The sequence below is a fragment of the Leucoraja erinacea genome, chromosome 20 (assembly GCF_028641065.1).
Source record: "Leucoraja erinacea ecotype New England chromosome 20, Leri_hhj_1, whole genome shotgun sequence".
Taxonomy (NCBI): Eukaryota; Metazoa; Chordata; class Chondrichthyes; order Rajiformes; family Rajidae; genus Leucoraja; species Leucoraja erinaceus.
The window spans coordinates 11,060,025-11,081,908 of record NC_073396.1 but is presented as its reverse complement, the minus strand read 5'-3'; the positions used below and the strand labels follow the sequence as shown (position 1 = coordinate 11,081,908).

The following is a 21,884-nucleotide window of genomic DNA, read 5'->3' as shown; positions in this document are numbered from 1 at the left end:
CTTTCCCTGGCAACATGTATAGCAGGAAAAACCTCCAGCTCTAGCTTGATACTGCCCTTCACAGATACAATGAAGAGTGAAACGCATGTCCCAGCGAGTTGTGCTATAACATCATTATGATTTAACAAGGAACTGCAGATACTGCTTGTATCAAAGAAAGGCACAAAATACTAGAGTAACTCGGTTGGTCAGGAAGCATCTCTGGAAAACCTGGATAGATGACACTAGTTTGCTTGTCATTTTTTTCCTTGTATTTGGATATCATATATTCTGATTTCTAATACTTTGTTTTCTTTTGCAGTATTGACAACATCCCAAACCAACTGTTTATAAACCTCACTGATTTGCTATACTTGGACCTGAGTGAAAATAAGCTGGAGAGTTTGCCTCCTCAGATGAGACGCTTGGTTCATCTCCAGACACTAATTTTGAATAACAACCCACTCATGCATGCGCAAATGCGGTAAGTGACAACCAAAAGCAAGTCTCTCTGTTTAATTTCATGTCATAAAAAAATTAAATAACAGAAGCTGACAAATGAGTCAGGTGTTTGAACGGGCACCATGGTAAAAGTGAAAATACTTTCAGAAATTGGCCCCAGTCTTAGTCACGTGTGTGACCATCAATATGAAAAATTGGGGAATACATCTCTTCTAATTCTGAAAGCATGACAGGTATATTGTTTTGTACTGTATATATGATTCATTTTTTTTAAGTTTATCAAGTGAATGTTTTGTTATGTTGACAATGTTTGTTTAGGGTCAGACGTCAAATATGACTGGTCACGTGTGTGGCCTCACACGGAAACATTTTTTTCATGACTCCGTTTTATCTTACAAACTCTGCGAATGTTATAAAGCTAGAATGTTCATATCCTTAGCAGATGCATTATAGTCCTTCGAGCCTGCACCGCCATTCAATATGATCATGGCTGATCATCCAACTCAGTATCCTGTACCTGCCTTCTCTCCATACCCTCCGATCCCTTTAGCCACAAGGGCCTCATCTCCCTCTTAAATATAGCCAATGAACTGGCCTCAACTACCTTCTGTGGCACAGAGTTCCAGAGATTCACCACTCTCTGTGTGAAAATAGCAATGAATAAGATTAATCTCTTACAATAATTTTTTTTTCATGTATTACTTTATGTGATGCCACCTGGTCACGTGTGTGACATTTTGGTTCACTTTCCAAAGAATGGCCCAATTGTTAAATGCTTTGATAAGAATGTTTGGTCTTTCTGGCTGACGAGCTATTGTCATGTCAGTGAATGGCTATCGTAGAGTGATTGGAACCATGGGGCATTCAGCTACAAAGTTAATTTTCCCGTAGTATGCTCCATGAGGCTTTTTTTCTGCCAATGAAGCAAGAACAGCACCAAAGTATCAAACACGTTTGTTTCCACCACTCACAATGGTAAGCGTTCTAACAGTTATTGTTATTGGTAATAAATCATGGCACAATTGATAGAATGGCTTGTTTCTGTGCTGAAGCATCATAATAGAGATGATAACTTAGAACAATTTCCATTTTCTATACCACTGAACAGTTGACCAGGGTTTACTTTAGTTTTGTGCATTAATCTGCAGGTTTGATGGAATTCCAGCAGGGTGTATAATTCATTGTACTAATTCTCTTGCAGGCAGCTTCCTGCAATGACAGCTCTACAAACACTGCATCTCAGAAATACACAACGCACACAAAGCAACTTGCCTACAAGCCTCGAGGCCCTGTCTGGTCTGTTGGGTAAGACAAATCCATTGTTAAATTGAGCTGCTTCTGCACATTTCAGTCCAGCTGTTCATTAAAAAAAAATCTCTTTCCCCTACATGTCTTTGTTTGCAAAATCTTGCATTACATTTGCCTTCCCCTTTGAAATTTTATACAGCTCAATGATTCCAATGTCTCCATCACACAGTCCTCTAGCTTTAAGAACAGTCTCTTACCTATTTCTGCTCACTTGCCTTGTGTGGCTCTGTGTTATATCAGTTTGTTATGTTGCACATTCTTAATATAAGCCATTTTAAGCAGCAATTTGACCGTGGCTTGACGTTGACATTCATCCTAATCCTGGATGGAAGTGTGATGGACTTGCTTTGTGAAATTGTGGCTGTCCATTTAATCATTTGTTTTCTTTGATTGTAAGTCACTATTAATAGGGTACTAATTACTTTCTGAATCTGTGTCTATCTTATTTAATTGCTTGGTTTCAGTTCTGTTGAGTGAAACTGACAACCTTTTTCGCTCTATGTATTGATTGATTGAAAAAGACACCGTGGAAACAGTCCTTTGGCCCACGTTGTGCACGTTAACCATTGATCAGTCGTTCACCCTCGTTCTATATTCCACTTTCACAGCCACTCCCCATAGACTAGGGGCACTTAACCTACAAACTTGCACATCTTTGGGATGTGAAAGCAAACAGGAGCACCCAGAAGAAGCCCACGTTGTCACAGGGAGAACGTGCAAAATCCACACAGACTGCACCTGAGATCAGGATCGAATCTGAGTCTCCTGCGCTGTGTGATAGCAGCTCATGTACTGACTCATCTCAGTAATATATGAGCACAGCCGACTCCCACGTTACAGTGGGTGTGAGGGGTTTTCTTTCCTCAGTAAATGGTCCATGGTGTGGCTTTGTATTATGGAAAACCGCGATATCCATACCTCCATAAAGAAATATTAGCTGAAAGAAATTGTGTTTGTTTTTCACATCAATTCTATGAAGTGAATTTTATTCGATATCTCAAACTTTTGAGTCAATGATGCTTTATTTTTGGTTGCATATTATGAATTCCATAAGAGTAAATTTTGGTTATCTGAGTGGCTGTAACGTGAATGTCACCTGCATCTAACTTACAATTGTTTTTGCTCTTCTTATGATGGGAATTGATGATTAGTTTTAAACAAACCCTGCTCTGTAACAGAGTACCAGGAGCAACAGTGAAGCAACTGGACTTGCCCTGGCCTTATCCTTGTGCCAAAAGCAAGAATATAAAGTCCGCCAAGGGCATGCATAGGATCCTCCCAAGAAAGATTTTGGTGCTTTGTTTTTGGGTTAGAACTGCTTCCATGAAGGGAATATTTTAGAAATAATGTCAGGTTAATTCTTTCAAAAATTGACTGATGTCTAGGTAAAGGGCAAGTTCACATGGTAATTTTATTCATAAGATTAAAATTTTAAATTAAGATATTTAAAATGTATGTGCCTGGCAATCATCCTAACCTGTAGCCTTGCTTATTCGAGCATGATCAAACATGTGTTTTAAACTTCTCAAATCTTAAAAGTGTTGCAATTTGTTTTGCAGATGTGGACTTGTCTTGTAATGATCTTAGCCGGGTACCTGAGTGCTTGTATACCCTCTCGTCTCTGCGGCGGCTGAACCTCAGCACCAACCAGATCTCCGAGCTCTCACTCTGCATCGATCAGTGGACGCAGCTGGACACACTGAACCTCTCCCGCAACCAACTCACTTCACTTCCTGTACGATAATAATATTATTTAAAAAATAGGTTGTGCAAATGTGTTATGGCAAATCGACTTGAAAGATAATGCCAGTTATTGTTTTAGCTGTGATTATTTTTATATTTCTATCTCTATTAATGACAGCTTCATTTGAGTGGTTTACAGATCAAAGAGTTTTTTTTACTAGGCCAATAATTCTGGGGTATTGGAAGCATTACTGTAAATCACCTGGGAGAAACTATCTGTCCTGGGCACAACCTACTTTGCACCTTTCGTGGGTGTAGTATGCCTCTCGAAGATCAAATATTGACTATTCAAGTTTGATCCTATCCTTGGGAGAATGAAAGAGATTCTTTTTTAGTTTTGTATCTTTCAAATGAGCTACATTTGTTGTATTTGAACACGAACAAACAGGATTTCGATGGAATCTTATCGGGCATAGGGAAACTGACAATTCTAGAGGAATTTATGGGAGCCAATGATAACTTGGATCTGATCCCAAAGAGTGTGTGCAGGTATGAGCATCGTTCATCTTGTGATTGGCATTAGTTTGGAAAACTAAGGAAACTTGGCAAATTCAAATCAATCTTGTCACCTTTTATACTTGAATATGGGTGCTGAACTTATGTTAACATACTTGCCAACATCTGGTAATAAGGAAGAAAATATGATGCACTCATTTTCTGAATTCCCCAGTGCTAGGGGCTTGAGACCACCACTGTGTCTTTGTCCTTTGACATACTGTTTCATTGAATTTGATGTGCATGTCCTTTCTACATCAATTCAGCCCACACACTTTTAGAATAATGTATAAACCTACAGCTTATTTTATGCATAGGGATAAAGGGAAGGTGTTTGTTGATGTGAAGCATAATTAGTTCTTGCTGCTTCTAGCCTCTTGTGATGAAACTCAGCTTTTTATTTTGCTGTTTTGATTATTATCTGTGCAGAAAAGGGCTGATGGAAGTGAAATGTAAATGCTTACAAGCTCTGGAGCAAATGAATTTGCTTGCAAATCTGTACTAAAACAAATGAATCTAATCAGACCCAAGCAACAGTTTACTTACAATGACAGTAACAAGCAGTGAGTGATGTGTAATTGTGTTCAGCTCCAAAATTGACCGTGTTTTTCTTCTGCAGTCAGCCATCTGCAAGTTAACAAAAATAAAGAAGTTGTACTTGAACTCAAACAAGCTGGATTTCGATGGAATCCCATCAGGCATTGGAAAATTGGCCAACTTGGAGGAATTTATGGCAGCCAATAATAACCTTGAGCTGGTCCCAGAGAGTCTGTGCAGGTATTCATTCTTCAGCTTCTGCTTCCTGTATTAAGTCCTCTTACGGCAGTGTTTTGAATTAATTTACCCTTGGGGTCCACAAGGCAGAAATTGTGCCGGGGTATAGTTTTAGAAATATAGAAACATAGAAAATAGGTGCAAGAGTAGGCCATTCGGCCCTTCGAGCCTGCACCGCCATTCAATATGATCATGGCTGATCATCCAACTCAGTATCCTGTACCTGCCTTCTCTCCATACCCCCTGATCCCTTTAGCCACAAGGGCCACATCTAACTCCCTCTTAAATATAGCCAATGAACTGTCCTCAACTACCTTCTGTGGCAGGGAATTCCAGAGATTCACCACGCTCTGTGTGAAAAATGTTTTTCTCATCGTGGTCCTAAAAGATTTCCCCCTTATCCTTAAACTGTGACCCCTTGTTCTGGGCTTCCCCAACATCGGGAACAATCTTCCTGCATCTAGCCTGTCCAACCCCTTAAGAATTTTGTAAGTTTCTATAAGATCCCCCCTCAATCCTCTAAATTCTAGCGAGTACAAGCCGAGTCTATCCAGTCTGTATTCATATGAAAGTCCTGACATCCCGGGAATCAGTCTGGTGAACCTTCTCTGTACTCCCTCTATGGCAAGAATTTCTTTCCTCAGATTAGGAGACCAAAACTGTACGCAATACTCCAGGTGTGGTCTAACCAAGACCCTGTACAACTGCAGTAGAACCTCCCTGTTTCTATACTCAAATCCTTTTGCTATGAATGCTATTTTATATGGGGAGGAAGGAAAATAATGTATATGATGCTTCAGTACTTTCACTAGGGTAATGATTATTTAGTCAAAGCTGAAATGATGAGTGTAAATCAGCTGTTTGCAGGATTTACCAGCCAAATGTGGCCCCATGGAGCCCGTGGCTGGTAATCGGGTAAGTGTTACATAGAAACATAGAAAATAGGTACAGGAGTAGGCCATTCGGCCCTTCGAGCCTGCACCGCCATTCAATATGATCATGGCTGATCATCCAACTCAGTATCCTGTCCCTGCCTTCTCTCCATACCCCCTGATCCCTTTAGCCACAAGGGCCACATCTAACTCTCTCTTAAATATAGCCAATGAACTGGCCTTAACTACCTTCTGTGGCAGAGAATTCCACAGATTCACCACTCTCTGTGTAAAAAAATTATTTTCTCATCTCGGTCCTAAAAGACTTCACTCTTATCCTTAAACTGTGTGTGTGACCCATAGTTCTGGACTTCCCCAACATCGGGAATAATCTTCCTGCATCTAGCCTGTCCAACCCCTTAAGAATTTTGTACGTTTCTATAAGATCCCCCCCTCAATCTTCTGAATTCCAGCGTGTACAAGCCGAGTCTATCCAGTCTTTCTCCAGTGTTGACCGTCATGACTGATTCTCTTCCTTTCATCATTTAACTCCAATGCCCCCTACCCACTACCTTCATCTGGCGTGGCCAAGATTGAGTATGATCTTCCACCTATACCCAGCTTGCTTACGGTTAGTTACGTGTAGGTTGAACATTGAGCCGCCATGACTCTCCTATATTGTGAAGAAAATGTAAACCAGACTTTTTCTGCTCCTTAGAAGTGAAAATTTTAACATAGATTTCTAATTGCAGATGTGCAAAATTAAAGAAGCTGATTCTTACTAAAAATCGTCTGGTCACTCTGCCTGAAGCCATCCATTTTCTTGGAGATATACAGGTAGCTTAATTCTAACACAACTTTCATTCAGTTTTGTAGAATACCAAGTTATTAGAGGCTATGTACATATGATGATGCGCTTTTTTTTTTCAATTCGGGTGGGCCAATTTTCAGAGCATGTGTAGTTGGGAAAATATTATTTTTATCGTGGGCAAGATGAAGGAGAGTGTTTTGAGTTGTAACTGTTTTCCTTCTAAGTATTCGAGCCATTTACAGTGTGTATGATAAGGGAATAATGTTTGGTCGACATTTGCGTAGAAATGACCCCACTAAAATCATACCACCTTATTAATATGGAAAAAAAAAAAAATTAAAACTGGGTTAATTTTTCTTCCTGTCTATTTTATTTCCGATCTTCAATATTGTGTCATTTATCCCTTCATTCTAAGAAGTTAATTTAATTTATTCTAATCTTTTAGATTCTGGATGTTCGGGAAAATCCTAATTTGATTATGCCCCCTAAACCAGTGGATCAAACAGCAGAGTTTTACAATATTGACTTCTCCTTGCAGAACCAGCTTAGATTGGCTGGTGCATCACCGGCTGCAGTCGCAGCAGCTGCTGGAGGTACAGACAACTGAGACATTATGTTTATTCACTTTGTGCAACTTATTTCATGTCATCCTATTAAGCTGAAATATCTAGCTGAAAAGATGACATTGTTATCTCACCAAACCATTCTGTAGTGACATTACAGAGTGAACTGGAAAATAACTCTGTTTTGAGTAAGGAATTGCAGATGCTAATTTATACCAAAGATAGACACTAAGTGCTGAAGTAACTCAGCAGGTCAGGCAGCATCTCCGGAGAAAAAGGATGGGTGACGTTTTGGGTCGGATCACTTCTTCAGACTGAAATGAGTGGGGGTGGGAGGCAGTAGAACATGGAGGCAGGAAAAGGGCAGAACCTGTTTTGAGTGTTTAGCACCAAAGTGTGACGGGTTCAGTCAGTATGTTGAGAAGTGAGTTCTCAGGCCAGTGAAAGAAACAGTCTGTGAAAAAGAAACTTCATAGGACAGGGAAGAGGCCAGGATCATGGCAAGCAGAGAGCAAGATGGTTCACAATGAGGTTAGAATCATATTAAATCCTTTTTCTTTTAATAAAATAAATCGGGCATCTACTCGTGTTCTAACTCAAACCTTCTCTGATCTTACAATGAATGCTGTTATTTTGCCACTCTCGGATTGCAGACTGTTGTAAATCTAAACCTTAAAGTTTACAACCTTAAAGTTTCAAAGAAAAATTATTTGCAAAATTCATTCTTTTATTTTATAATTTCCCGGAATCAGATTATGCTTTTTTTGTGTTGCTATTAGCGGGGCTGTGAAGCATGCTCAACAGGCTAGGCTGCACTAAAGGAGAGAAAGTAGTGACAAAATCAGTCAGAAATAGCCAGTTCTGATACAAATAGAATTAAAAAACAAGTTATCAGAAGTTGAAGAATTTGATGTTGAGTTCAGAAGGCTGCAGTGTGGCCAGAAGATGAGGCTTTGTTCCTCGAGTATATTTTGGTCTTCATTGGAAGTGTTTCTGGGCATCAGAAGCTTTTCAATATATCACTGAAGCTATTACTCTATAAGCCAAGTCTACGGGATCAAGCTGTTTACAGTTTAGCTGATATTGATCCCTGACCAATACTCAGGCTTTGGGTGAATTGGGTTCTGCATCTTAAATAAAGTATAAACAAAAATAGGTTTAATTTTTATTTAATTTTCGCTTTTGGGAAAAAAAGGGGTCACTCCTCGGGATCCAATAGCTCGAAAAATGCGTCTCCGGAGAAGAAAGGACTCCTCCCAAGATGACCAGGCCAAACAAGTACTGAAAGGAATGAGCGATGTAACACATGACAAGAACAAAAAAATGGAGGTAAATCTTTGATTCTGATTGCAGACATTAACAGAATAATGTGGATATCTCTTGAAGGAATAACTGCTAATGTGTGACTCTTTTCTAACAATTTAAAGCTTCTGTAAATATATAAACAGTAAAATCAAAGGAGGATGGTTATCTTGATAATTTGGCAGGTTTCTGTATGTTCTTTTAAAATGAACAATCTCCAGATTATTACAAACTGCAGCACTGTATAAACAACAGTATTCCTAAACAACAAGGACAGAGGGAAATTAAGGGAGTCTGTATGATCATCAATGTAGATGAGTAGGTTGATAAACATAAAAATCAAGTTCATCCTCTGATCCGAGAAAAGTATAGCACATCCTTGCTGGCCAAAGCAAATTCTAGCTTTTTCCTATCTTCCAGCTCCCACTTCACAGTCTTTCAGGCCGTGTATTTCCAACCTCATCCTAGCAAACAAACTCTATCGTTTGAGTTGAGAAAGTGACATAGAGTCATAGAGCATGGAAACAGGCCCTGCGGCCCAACATGCTCACACCAATAGAGTCATGGAGTCATACAGCATGGAAACATGCCCTTCATGCATGATTGTGAACAGCCAGCAAATAAAGCACACGTCTTTGATTAATATTCTCCCTGCTTGTGAACAAATGTCAACATTGTACATGCACAAATAGAGAATGCACAAGCCACAAGAAGAATCAATACATTTAAATAAGACCACAAGAAAATGGTGGTGGGAGGCGGGGGGGGGGGATGCAATGCAACACAAATTTATGATTCCGTAATGGGTATCAAGACTTAACCTTCACCAAGAAGTTGTTTCTTGCAGTACCCTTTTCGCAACCAAACAAAAAACAAAAATTGCGTGTTAACTGGGTCTACTAATTCTGGGATTTACTCCCCTCAGAAACCACTCTTCAGCTGACAGCTTAGACTTCTTGTGCCAAGGGTATGGAATGAAGCTCCACTCCAGGAAGGGCCCAGTTATTAGACTGACCCACAGAAGAGGAATACTGTGAAAGCAGTCCATTGTCAAGAACAAGTTCCTTAGAACGGATGTAATTATTTGACAGGTAGTATAGGATTCCCCTAGTGTATCAAGATTTTTAATTCAGGAACTGGTTTGCACCTATTGTCGTAGACACATCAATGGGAAAAGCAGAGACAACGGTTGACTATACTCAAAGAGATGAATTTGTAATTTTAATTCTAAATCCTGTGATGAATGAAAGGAAGCACGGCTCTCTTAGATCATTGATTAGATAATATAGGTTTAATTATGTTCAGTACTCGTACAGTTAGTCAATTTGAAACAATAAATGCTGATAAATCAATCATCTCAAAGTCTGTTCCATTTGTTGCCCTTTTCCTTACAGGAGGTGGGAGAAGTCAAGTACTCCGACCTGAACACCAAGCGATGGGATCAGGGTCTGGAGAAACCTCCACTTGATTATTCGGAGTTCTTCACCGACGATGTTGGCCATATCCCGGGGGTCATGATTTGGCACATAGAGAATTTTATTCCTTCTCAAATTGACGAGACTTTTCATGGGAAGTTCTACGAAGCAGACTGTTACATTATCCTGAAGGTAACTATCACAGGGAGAAAGTAGAATAGAATTCAGATCAGTAGATGTCATATGAAATGATGCCCTCATAATGTGAACAAGAACCAGAACAAGAAAACGCCTGGTATTATTTTCTCCTCTATTGTCATACACATGCACTCACGTGCATGCACTTGCGCGCGCACTCGCAGTTATCCCGTTCATTAATAGAGAAATAATGTTTAATTGGACAGAAGATCAATTGCATTGAATACAGAAGTACAAAATTTGAGTTCTTCCCAGGATAATCTCTGAACCTGATAAGTGTTGATCATATAATTCACAATATGATTTCTGCCTTAACAATCTGTAAATATGACTGCTAATGTTTTGTGGCGTTAACTTTATTTTTAATGTCAGCCGTTGGAAATAGAACCATACTTTTGGTGCTCTCAAGATTGTTGTAGTATTTGAATGCTTACTTTTAAACTACTTGATACCCTGCTTTATTTTGTAGACGATACTAGATGAGAACGGCGCTTTGAGCTGGCAAATATTCTACTGGATTGGTCAGGAAGCTACAATGGATAAAAAAGCATGTGCTGCCATTCATGCGGTCAATCTCCGTAATTTTCTTGGAGCACAGTGCAGGACAATTCGTGAGGAAATGGGCGATGAGAGTGAAGAATTTAGTGCGGTCTGTATATGATTGGGTATAAAAGTGGCTACACTTAGATATCAGTACTGTCTCAGTGGTTATTTGGAATCTACCTGATTGATAAGGTCATAAGTGATAGGAGTAGAATTAGGCCATTTGGCCCGTCAGGTCTACGCCATTCAATCATGGCTGATCTCTCTCTCTCTCCTAACCCCATTCTCCTGCTTTCTCCCCATAACCTCTGACACCTGTACTAATCAAGAATCTATCTCTGCCTTAAAAATATCCACTGACTTGGCCTCCACGGCCTTCTGTCGCAAAACATTCCACAGATTCACCATCCTCTGATGAAGAAATTTCTTCTCATCTCCTCCCAAAAAGAACGTCCTTTAATTCTGAGGCTATGACCTCTAGTCCTAGACTCTCCCACTGGTGGAGACATCCTCTCCACATCCACTCTATCCAAGCCTTTCACTATTTTGTATGCTTCAATGAGGTCCCCCCAACAATCTAAACTAAAGCGAGTACAGGCCCAATGTCGACAAACGCTCATCATAGGTTAACCTACTGATTCCTACTGGGATCATTCTTGTAAGCCACCTCTGGACCCTGTGAATTTTCCCTCCAGTTATTTTCAGTTCAATCCATTATTGTTTGTTTTTCATTAAGGAACCGTGCTAGTAGTGAACCAACTCAATTGGCAATATGACCCTTCATCAATCAATGTACCAAACCAGCTATGTTCCTATGTAGAAATATTACACAATATTCAAACTTGGCTGTGCAGATTCCATGCTTGTCTGGTTTTCACAAGATTGTCTTTATCAATGGGTAACTGGATAAAGAATGGATTTTGTTTTCATTTTTTAGTTTGTTTAGACTAATAATGATATTTCATTTTGAGAACAGATTTGAGACTTTTTATTCTACTTATGTTCTTTGACACAAGGAATGGGTGACGTTTTGGGTCGAAACCCTTCTTCAGACTAGTCAGGAAAAAGGGAAACAAGAGATATAGACAATGATGTAGAGAGATAAAGAACAATGAATGAAAGATATTGAAAAAAGTAACGCTGACTAAGGAAACAAGCCATTGGTAGCTGGTTGTTGGGTGAAAACGAAAAGCTGGTTCGACTTGGGTGGGAGAAGGTTAGAGAAAGAGAATGCCGGGGTTACTTGAAGTTAGAGAAATCAATATTCATACCGGTGGGCTGTAAGCTGCCCAAGCGAAATATGAAATGCTGTTCCTCCAATATGCGTTTAGCCTCACTCAGACAATCATGATGTTGGTTCCTGATTCGGACATGGTTTTCCTAAGTTAGACAAGATATTCTTAAGTTCATATTGGCTATCATTGACCATGAATGGAAATATTAATGGTAGCCACTTGTAGCAACATCACTGACTTGTTCTTCAGTGTTCAGTGAAGAGATATTTTCTTTATAGTTTGGTCCCTAGCGTAGACCATAATAAAACATGCAGCAATTTGCCTGAAACATTTTACACACAGAGAGTGGTGAATCTCTGGAATTCTTTGCCACAGAAGGTAGTTGAGGCCAGTTCATTGGCTATATTTAAGAGGGAGTTAGATGTGGCCCTTGTGGCTAAAGGGATCATGGGGTATGGAGAGAAGGCAGGTACAGGATACTGAGTTGGATGATCAGCCATGATCATATTGAATGGCGATGCAGGCTTGAAGGGCCGAATGGCCTATCCTGCACCTAATTTCTATGTTTCTATGTAATACAGTTAAACAGTTTACAATGGAATTTACCATCAAGATTGATAACATCATCAAACATGGCACCTTTTTCTTGTCAGAGCAGGAGCTGTTAACCTATCCAAATATCAGCATTGTTTTCAATTGTGTCATGTTTGTAATTAATGTATTAAATCTTTCTCAAATTATGATTTTCATGTCTGCAGATATTTGATAGCATTGCCTATATCGAAGGGGGAACAGCAAGTGGCTTCTACACAGTAGAAGAAGCACTGTACATCACCAGGTAAAAGTTGTAAGAATTGGCTTCCTAACATAGATAGTATGGTGAGAGAAAGATAGTCTGAGGAAGAAATTAGAAATTGCTTATTTTTATTACTGGACTTTTGAAATTTTTTTTGCCTACACAGTAGATTACATTTTAACACTGAGTTTTATAATTGTGTGGTGTGTATAGAGTCATTCTGCATGAAAATGGGCCATTTGGCCCACACATCCATGCCGACGAATGGGCACCCATCCATATTAATTCCATCTTTGAGTATTTGACCTGTAACCTTTGGTGTCTAGTGATTCAGGTGCTCATCGAGACACCCCTTAAATTGTAACCCAGGACACTGCCTCTTGCCTCCCCCGTCAGGCAAGAGGCACAGAAATGTGAAAACACATACCTCCAGATTCAGGGACAGTGTCTTCCCAGCTGTTATCAGGCAACTAATCTATCATATCATCAACTAAAAATGGTCCTGAACTGCCATCTACCACATTGGAGATACTCGGACTATCTTTGTTTTTCTGTACTTTATTTTGCACTAAACATAATTCCCTTTACCCTGTATCTATCTGTCACTGTGGGTGGATTGATTGAAATCATGTATAGTCTTTCCGCTAACCAACACGCAACAAAAAAGCTGTTCACTGTACCTCAGTACACGTGGCAAAAAACTAAACTAAGTTAAAGTAGTATTTTAAAGTGTAGTTACTGATATAAAGAAAAATAGCTGTGAAATCATAAATTGGCGTTTTTGCATGTAAACTATCATCTATTGCAGTTGAAATGATTGGGTTGCTAAAACTAAAGATAAACTTTTCACCCTTATTCTCTGTAACTGTATTTTGTAATGTCTAAGGTTTTAAAAAATGTAAGCATAAAAACATGTAATTTATCAATTGAACTGATTTTTGTCTCTAAAAATAATTTTATTTGCTAAGGTTTGTTTGAAAACCATTCCTAGTCTAACTTGATACTTTGCTCAGAGCAGGAACTTTATTGGCTAAAGACATCACTGAATTTTGAGTATTGCAATTTATTGACTCACCGTTTTATTGACAAAAGACAAAATCGTTATATTTTAGAAATTGTGGTTTCCGACCCAGGAACGATTTTTCTTTTGTCTTTTATTAACTATATTTTTGACCCTTCTACAGGTTATTTCGCATCTATGGTAAGAAGAATGTAAAATTGGAGCCTGTTCCACTTAAAGCGTCAAGTTTGGATCCTCGGTAAGCTGTTAAATGCAGTTTAATTTAGTGACTTGGCAAAAGTTATTTTATTTATTTGTGCTTACTGGGCTCTAAAAATGATAAATTCTACTTGTATTATTCTCAATTAACCATGCCCGATTGTCCCCTATAGCAACAATCAATAAATTCTGTTGTTCTCCTAAATTCAGAATAAGTTGGGAGTGCAAACTACAATTTCAAAATTTGGGGATGAGCCAAAATATGGCAGTATTGTGAACTTCAAGGTCAAATATTATTATTATTATTATTTATCTATTTCGAACAGAATAAAAGAATAAAAAGCAAGTGTGAAACAGCATACAAAAAACAAAACAAGAATATTTATAAAATGTCATAAACAATATCTATAAATAAATGAAATCGTACATGTCCGAAAAGGAGCAGGAAGAAGCCAAAGCTTATTAATTCCCACCCCTATTTCAACTGCTTGTAATTATCTTATACAAATTTAGCAGCTATATGTACACCATATGTACACCAGCAGCTATATGTACACCAAATTATTTACATTTATACACTAATCAAATATTTACAAAGCCATACAAAAAAGAAAAAACCCTCATATACTATATAGTATCTTAGTCATATATACAACCCATCACCCTATAATCACCCTTCCCAATACAATCAGTATAACAAATATCCCACTCACAATCACCTATCCTCATCCCAATATCCTTTTAAACAAGTGTTTTTGTACATCTTTTTAAACTGAATTATGCTTGTGCTAAGTTTTATCTCCTGTTCCAGACCATTCCACAAATTCACACCACAGATTGCTATGCACATACTTTTACGTTCTGACATTGAGTTTTTTTTAAATTATGTTCCCCTCTCAAATTATACCCACCCTGTCTTTCCATACACAGTTTTTGTATATTTCTTGGAAGTAAATTATTTCTTGCTTTGTCAAGGTCAGTTTATTGTCACGTGTACCAATTAAGGTACAATGAAATTTGAGTTACCATACAGCCAAGTGAAAAGCAACAAGACACACAACCACATAAAAATTAACATAAACATCCATCTTAGTGGATTCGTCACTGTGATGGAAACCAATAAAGTTCAATCTTCTGTGTTTAAGAGGGAACTGCAGATGCTGGAGAATCGAAGGTTACACAGAAAAGTTGGAAAACTCAGCGGGTGCAGCAGCATCTATGGAGCGAAGGAAATAGGCAACGTTTCGGGCCGAAACCCTTCTTCGAGGGGGGGGGTTCAGACTGGGGGGTGGGGGTAGGTGGGGACAAGTGGGAAAAGGAGAGTAGCCAGAAGGCTGGAGGGTGGGAGGAGACAGCAGGGGAGCTGAGGAAGGGGAGGAGACAGCAAGGACTAACAAAATTGGGAGAATTCGATGTTCATGCCCGGGGGTGCAGACTCCCCAAACGGTATGGGGAAGTTCAATCTTCTTCCCCTTTGTTCTCCCGCGGGGGGAAGTCAAACATCCCCAGTCGGGGCGAGTGCCCGCAGCCGATGATCGAAGCCCCCGCCGGGATGATCGAAATTCCTGCGTCAGGGCGGCTGAAACTCACTATGCGGCATGGATAGTCGGCCTCTTCTTACCAGAGACCGCGGGCTTCACGATGTTAAAGTCCACAGACCCCGCTGTTGGAGCTTCGATCCCCAGCAAAGGGATTGCATGCTCCGCGATGTCAAAGTCCCGCAGACTCCGCGGCTTGGAGCGTCGGGTCGGCGGCCAACTCCACGATGTTAGGCCGCAGTGGGGACGGAGATACGATACGGAAAAAAAATCGCATCTCCGTCGAGGTAAGAGATTGAACAAAAGTTTCCCCCAACTTCCCCCCCCACCCCCCACATAACACAAACCAAGGAACATGAAAACATACTTTTAACGCATACTAAAAATAACAAAAAGAAGAAGAAAAGGACAGACAGACTGTTGCCGATGCCTTCTAAGAGGAAATTGAGACATTGCAATGGAATATAAACAGGCTGGTGGAATGTGCAAATGTGGCATATAATGTGCTCTAATGCATTTGATAGGAGGAATAAAGTGATGCAGTATAGAATATAAGACCTATTTTAAACATAGTGCAAGAGTACAGGGACCTGGAAGGTTTGTGTTCATGTTGCTGCAATTAGCAAGATAGGTCAAGAATTTGTGTATGTCTTGATAAGCAATTTTTGTTTTTCTCAATTGTGGTATAGATCATAAAAAGAGTGAATGATGCTGAACCTCAATAAAACCCTGGTCCAACCTCAGCTGGATCACTGCGTTCAGTTCTGATCATCTTATTGTGGGAACCACACTTTGCAGTAAACTTCATCTACCAAATATCTTCCCATTGATGTGAAGGTATTAGAGAGGGTCCAGAAAGGATTTATGAGAAGGTTTGCACAAGGAACTGCAGATGCTGGTTGACAAAAAAAGTCACACAGTGCTGGAATACCCTTCTTCAGTACTTTCAAACTGAAGAATGGTCCCAACACGAAACATCACCTATCCATGTTCTTCAGAGATGTTGCCTGACCTGCTGAGTTACTCCAGCACTTTCTGTGTTTTTTTTACAAGGTGGGCCCTGGGTTAGAGGACCTCAGTTACACGGAATAGATTAAAAAGAAGGGGATTATTTTACTTGGAGAAGGATGAGGGAGATTTGATAGCATATGAAATGATGAGGGGTGTGGGTCTTTGAAGGATCTGAATAAATATGTGGTGTGAACAAATCTGAAAGGCTACAGAAGAAGGGACTAGGGGGACAGTTAGTCTTTGAAACTAGTGAGGTTCTGTCGTGGAGAATCAGGATGGACTAAATGTACTCTACCATACTTGGATTTTATGATTTTTGTCTTTGCTAGTTTTGCAGAACAGTTAGTTGGGCCATTTAAAGCTGCATACATGAAAAAATAGTCCTTTAATAGGTGGTGTAGGAAGAGACTGCACATGCTGGTTTATACTGAAGATATGCTGATGATAGCTCATCACTGAACCCTGAACAAGAAGTCAGTGAGGGTGATACAAGTGTCTACCATTAGTACCTACATTTTTGGTCAATGATGGCCAATATGAAGTTAACAATCTATTTGCCTTTTCTTCTTCCCCAGTTTTGTGTTCCTTCTCGATCATGGACTTGAGATTTACATCTGGAGGGGCTCCCAGGCCACTTTAAGTGCAAGCACCAAAGCCAGGTACAATTCAGCTGGAGTAATGTCTATGATTTGTGTTTGTCAGTAAAGGACATTGGTGGTGGATGCAGCATGACTGTTTTAGGGTGTAAAGGAGATTAGCCACAAGGAAGGAATGTAGAAGCTGATTTGTTTACAAAGTTGTCGGATGCCTTCCAGTGGTACATAAATACAGTTTAAATATAGATTAAATGAACCTGGACTGTTACTTAAAGGTACATCTGACAGTGGACCTAGAGGCAGTAAAATTAAATGCATGAAAAGTCATTTTAAAACTTTTTTTTAATCTTAATGATAAATATTTGTAACAGTCCAATATATAATTAAGGACATTAGAGAAACAGTGCTGCTTGGACGGGTTGGAAGAGAAATCAGCTCGAGTGTGGTCTTGTCCTCACATCTACCTCATCTTTGGACTATCGTTAATTTGACTTTATTGTAATTCAATGTTACATCTTGCACTAAATATTGTACCCTTTATTCTTTATCTGTGCACTGTGGACAGCTTGATTGTATTCATGAAGTCTTTTAGACTAGATAGCACACAAACAAAAGTGTTTCACTGTACCTTGGTACATGTGACTAAACTGAATTAAATGTATTGAATGGGGCACTTGCTCTTTTCTCATACTTGAACTTCCTTAGTCTCTTTTTTAATCATGTGGGAGGTATCACTATGTTATCCACAATCCCAAGAACTGCTTTATGAGATTACTGGGATAAGATCTGAGTTCTGATGACTGTTGTGTTAAGGAGACGGCTGTTTGATTTTTGTGTGGGCTGTTTCAACGTTTACTGCTTGCTGTGTGTCCGGGAGGATGACATTTCTTTGAGGACTATGATTGAATATATGGACTGTTCAATCGTGATTAATTAATATGTTAAAATTGAAATTTCCTGACTTTCAGGCTATTTGCTGAAAAGATAATTAAAAACGAGAGAAAAGGAAATGCAGAGATTGTACAATTAATGCAGACTCAGGAGGTGCCAGAATTTTGGGAGGTGCTGGGCGGACAACCTGAGCAGATTACATGTCACGTGGTGGACAACTTCAAGCCAGTGAGGCCTAAGCTTTATAAGGTAAAAATAAGAAATGTTTAAAATCTTCAACAGAAATAGAGAAAAGCCTTTTTTTTCTTTCTTGGTTCTACTCTCCTTGTGTAATGCATGTACTCTGTGATGCATGTACTCTGTGATGCATGTACTCTGTAATGCATGTACTCTGTAATGCATGTACTCTGTAATGCATGTACTCTGTGCACATTGTCTTTATTCGGAGAATTGAGCCTTTTTTGTATTGGACACTCATTTCTCATCAATTTCTTGTACAAGCAGAAAACTGAGGTGGTAGATCTAATAAACACTTTGCTGCACATATAATCTCACCTCCTGGCGGAGTGCATAAGTGACGCTGGCTATTAAATGTGCCAATTATGGTGTGATGGCTAACTTATTAATGTCGTAGATTCTTTGCATGGATATTAGTTCTTACAGAGGATTGTTGTCGCGTGGCAAATGTGATCGACGGATTGGGGGATGATATAACCTGACAGTTTGGACCAAAAATTAAGACTCTGTCAGTTCAGCTTTAGATGTGACATTCCATCTTTTTCATCATTAGTTACTACATTGACTGTTGTGTTGTAAATTGATTGTCTTTATTTGACTTGACAATTCTGGGCTTTTTACTTTTCCTCAAATTTCTTCCCTCCATATTTCTTCCCCCACATCCGACCTTTCTGTCCTGGGCCTCCTCCATGGCCAGAGTGAGGCCCACCGTAAATTGGAGGAGCAGCACTTCATATTTTGCTTGGGTAGTTTACGCCCCAGCGGTATGAACATTGACTTCTCCAATTTTAGGTAGTCCCTCCTTTCTCTCTTTCTCCTCCCCTTCACAGCTCTCCCACAGCCCACTGTCTACGCCTCTTCCTTTCTTCTTCCTGCCCCCCCCTCCCCCTCAGCTCAGATGCTCAGTCTAGCGGAGGCTTTTTAACTATATTAATAATCCGTTTACAGAATAGAGTGACTCAGGAAGCCAATCAAAGCATCCTGTTGAGCTATTAAGCATCTTTAAAACAAGTGCTTAGGGATGACTTGTTTGCTGACAGCTGTGTGCAGAAGCCTAGATTGTCACTAGATTGTACGTCATGTTCCTACATGTTTGTTTTTGTGCCTGCATGTGTTCATGTTCAGCTGTTAATTAGAATTTCTTCTGGTTTCGAGTTCAGTGATTAGCGGGCTTCTGCTAATTGTTCTGGTATATACCCAGGATTGGGATCAGGCAGCAGCTAATGCTCACTAATCCTTTCTGTGGGGTCAAGTGGAAGCTCGTTTACGTGATTTGGCATTAATTTTGTTTGCCCTGACCAGCTTTACAGAATGGTGCATGTAATGCATTTCCCCCCATGCTGGTTTGCCTCCGGTTGCTAAGCTGCTTCTTGGCAGTCAGTACAATGGACTCGGATTCTTTGTCAGAAAGATGTAATTGCACAATCTCAACTTTTTCACACTTCGCTCCCGGAGCATGAGCCGGATTAATATGCTTACACCCCAGGTGCCTCTTTTTAATCAGTCAGCTTCTGATGATGAATGTTGGCAGCTTGTCCATCTCGTCTTGGCCCAAAATCTTGAACTATCCAGAAGGGTTCTTCACTATTAATATGGTTGAGATTAGCTAAACCTAATGCTTTCCTTTCATTAGCGAATTGAAGTACCAAAAGGGGCCATGAAATGTCATTGGCAAGTTGAATGAAGAAAAATCCCAAGGTTTTTTAATACATATTTTTAAAAACAAGAGAAGTTATGATCACTCAAGGATGCTTGGTCAGAGGATGTGGGTGAGGTACTAAATGATCTGTATTCAACAAGGAGAAGGACTTGGAAGACAGCAAGATCAGGGTGGAGAAATCAAATGTGAAAGGGCAGTTTGAGATCGAGAAAGAATTAGTGCTGAGACTCTTGAAGAGAATTAAGGTGGATAAATCCCCAGGGTCTAATGAGATCTATCCCAAGTTATTGAGGGGGACAAGAGAGGAAATTGCAGGAGCCTTGACGAGACTCTTTGTTTCTTTGCCACGGGCGAGGTTCCGGAGGACAGGAGTGTGCCAATGTTGTTGCTTTGTTTAAGAAGTGGAGAGAATGATAGGCCTGTGAACCTCACGTCAATGGTAGGGAAGTTATGGAGAGAATTCTTCGCTATAGGATTTGCTCCCATTTGGAAGAGAATGGGCTAATTAGGGATAGCCAGCACGACATTGTACATGGCTGGTTGTGTCTTACTAATTGATTGAGTTATATATATCAAGTTGGGGTAATAAAGGAGATTGTTGCAGGTAGGTCAGTGGATGTTGTAAAACCTGGATTTTAGTAAGGCTTTTGATAAGGTCCCTCATGGTAGGCTGATCCAGAAGATTGAGAGGTATTGTACTTTGGGAGGTTTAATGTCAGGGGAAAGTATGCAGTTAATGGCAAGACCCTAAACAGTATTGATGTGCAGGGAGATCTTGGGGTCCAAGTTCAAAGTGCACAGAAGGTGGCAGGGCAAGTAGATAGTGTGGTATGCTTGTCTTCATTGCTAAGAGCATTGAGTATAAGAGTCAGGAAGTCACGATGAGCTCTATAAGACTTTTATCAGGCTGCAGTTTATAGAATTGTGTGCGGTTCTGGTCACCCAATTGCAGGAAGGATGTGGAGACTTTGCAGAGGTTTGCCTGGATTGTTTTCTCTGGAACATTGGAGGTTGAGAGGAGACTTGAGAGAAGTATATAAAACGATGCAAGGGATGGCTAAGGTGGGCAGTCAGAACCTTTTCCCCAGTCCAACACTAGAGGGCAGAGCTATAAGGGGGAAATTTTAATAGAAATGTACAGGGTTTTTAATAACAGAGTGGTGGGGGCCGGGAACGCATTGCCAGAGGTGGTGGTGGAGGCAGATACAATAGTGACATTTAAGAGGACACATGGAAGTGCAGGGAATAGAATGATATAGATTGTGTATAGGCAGATGAGACCATTTTAACGGCATCATGTTTGGCACCAACGTTCTGGTGCTATACTGTTCTAGGTATTTTCTATGTTTCACTTATTTTTTTAAATACCATGTCCAACAGCTAACCTCCAAGTGGAGCTTTCCAGGCCTTTGTAACTTGATTGGAAATTAGATGACCCAGTGACTCATTAAACCATTGACGATTCTGAAATAAAAGCAGGAAATGCTGAAAACATTCAGCCGTTCCATCAGCACATGTGGAATGCGAAACTGTTAGCATTTTGGGTGAAGGGACCTTTCATCAGACCTGCTGAATGCTTCCAGTATTTTCTATTTTCATTTCAAATTTCTAGCATTTGTTTTTTTTGGATTTCCAACAGAGAATGTATTATGTTTAGGGCTGTGACTTGTTTTTAAAAAAATAATTTGAAAAGTCCCTCCAAAGAGCTAGTTTAAAATATGTGGCTTTTTTTTACACTGACAAAACTCTTTGCTATATAGTTTGTAAACGCAATCATATTTTTAAAGGTGTCTTTAACATGAGAATCTTTGTGCCAAGCATCTGTGGTCAAACCAGAAGTTGATGGGTATAATTTTTTCATTAAATAACTGAAAATATATGATTTTGTCAAGCATTAATATTAACTAGGAGGAAAAAGCAACTAAACTAAAAACAAGAAACAACATTGAGGCATTATATTTGTCAATGGATGAGCAAACTAATCCTCAATGAGTTTAGAAGTGTTTAGGACAGTTTGAAGAAGTGTCATGTTGAAGACCTCCTTCAACTGTGGAAGACCTCCTTTGACTATGTTGAAGACTAGCTACGACTAGATTCGGGAAAATTGGACACCGAAAAGTGGAGAGTGAAGATGATCTCCTTCGACCTCCCTTCGACTATGTTGAAGACTATCTAAGACTACTTTTAACTACCTTCGACTACCCTCGATTACCTACAAATAACATGCCGACCTACT

At 39.7% G+C, this 21,884-nt stretch overlaps 1 protein-coding gene across 1 annotated transcript in view; it reads left to right on the top strand.

Moving 5' to 3' along the window:
- Positions 1–21,884, top strand: part of flii (FLII actin remodeling protein) — a 43,442-nt gene that overhangs the window by 8,760 nt on the left and 12,798 nt on the right. The window contains exons 6-18 of the mRNA XM_055651240.1: positions 302–463; positions 1,643–1,746; positions 3,309–3,484; positions 4,607–4,764; positions 6,386–6,470; positions 6,890–7,037; positions 8,203–8,336; positions 9,704–9,916; positions 10,392–10,571; positions 12,459–12,538; positions 13,681–13,755; positions 16,840–16,923; positions 17,829–18,000. Of these exons, the coding sequence (XP_055507215.1) occupies positions 302–463; positions 1,643–1,746; positions 3,309–3,484; positions 4,607–4,764; positions 6,386–6,470; positions 6,890–7,037; positions 8,203–8,336; positions 9,704–9,916; positions 10,392–10,571; positions 12,459–12,538; positions 13,681–13,755; positions 16,840–16,923; positions 17,829–18,000 (1,771 nt within the window). The remainder of the gene's footprint in view (positions 1–301; positions 464–1,642; positions 1,747–3,308; positions 3,485–4,606; positions 4,765–6,385; positions 6,471–6,889; positions 7,038–8,202; positions 8,337–9,703; positions 9,917–10,391; positions 10,572–12,458; positions 12,539–13,680; positions 13,756–16,839; positions 16,924–17,828; positions 18,001–21,884) is intronic.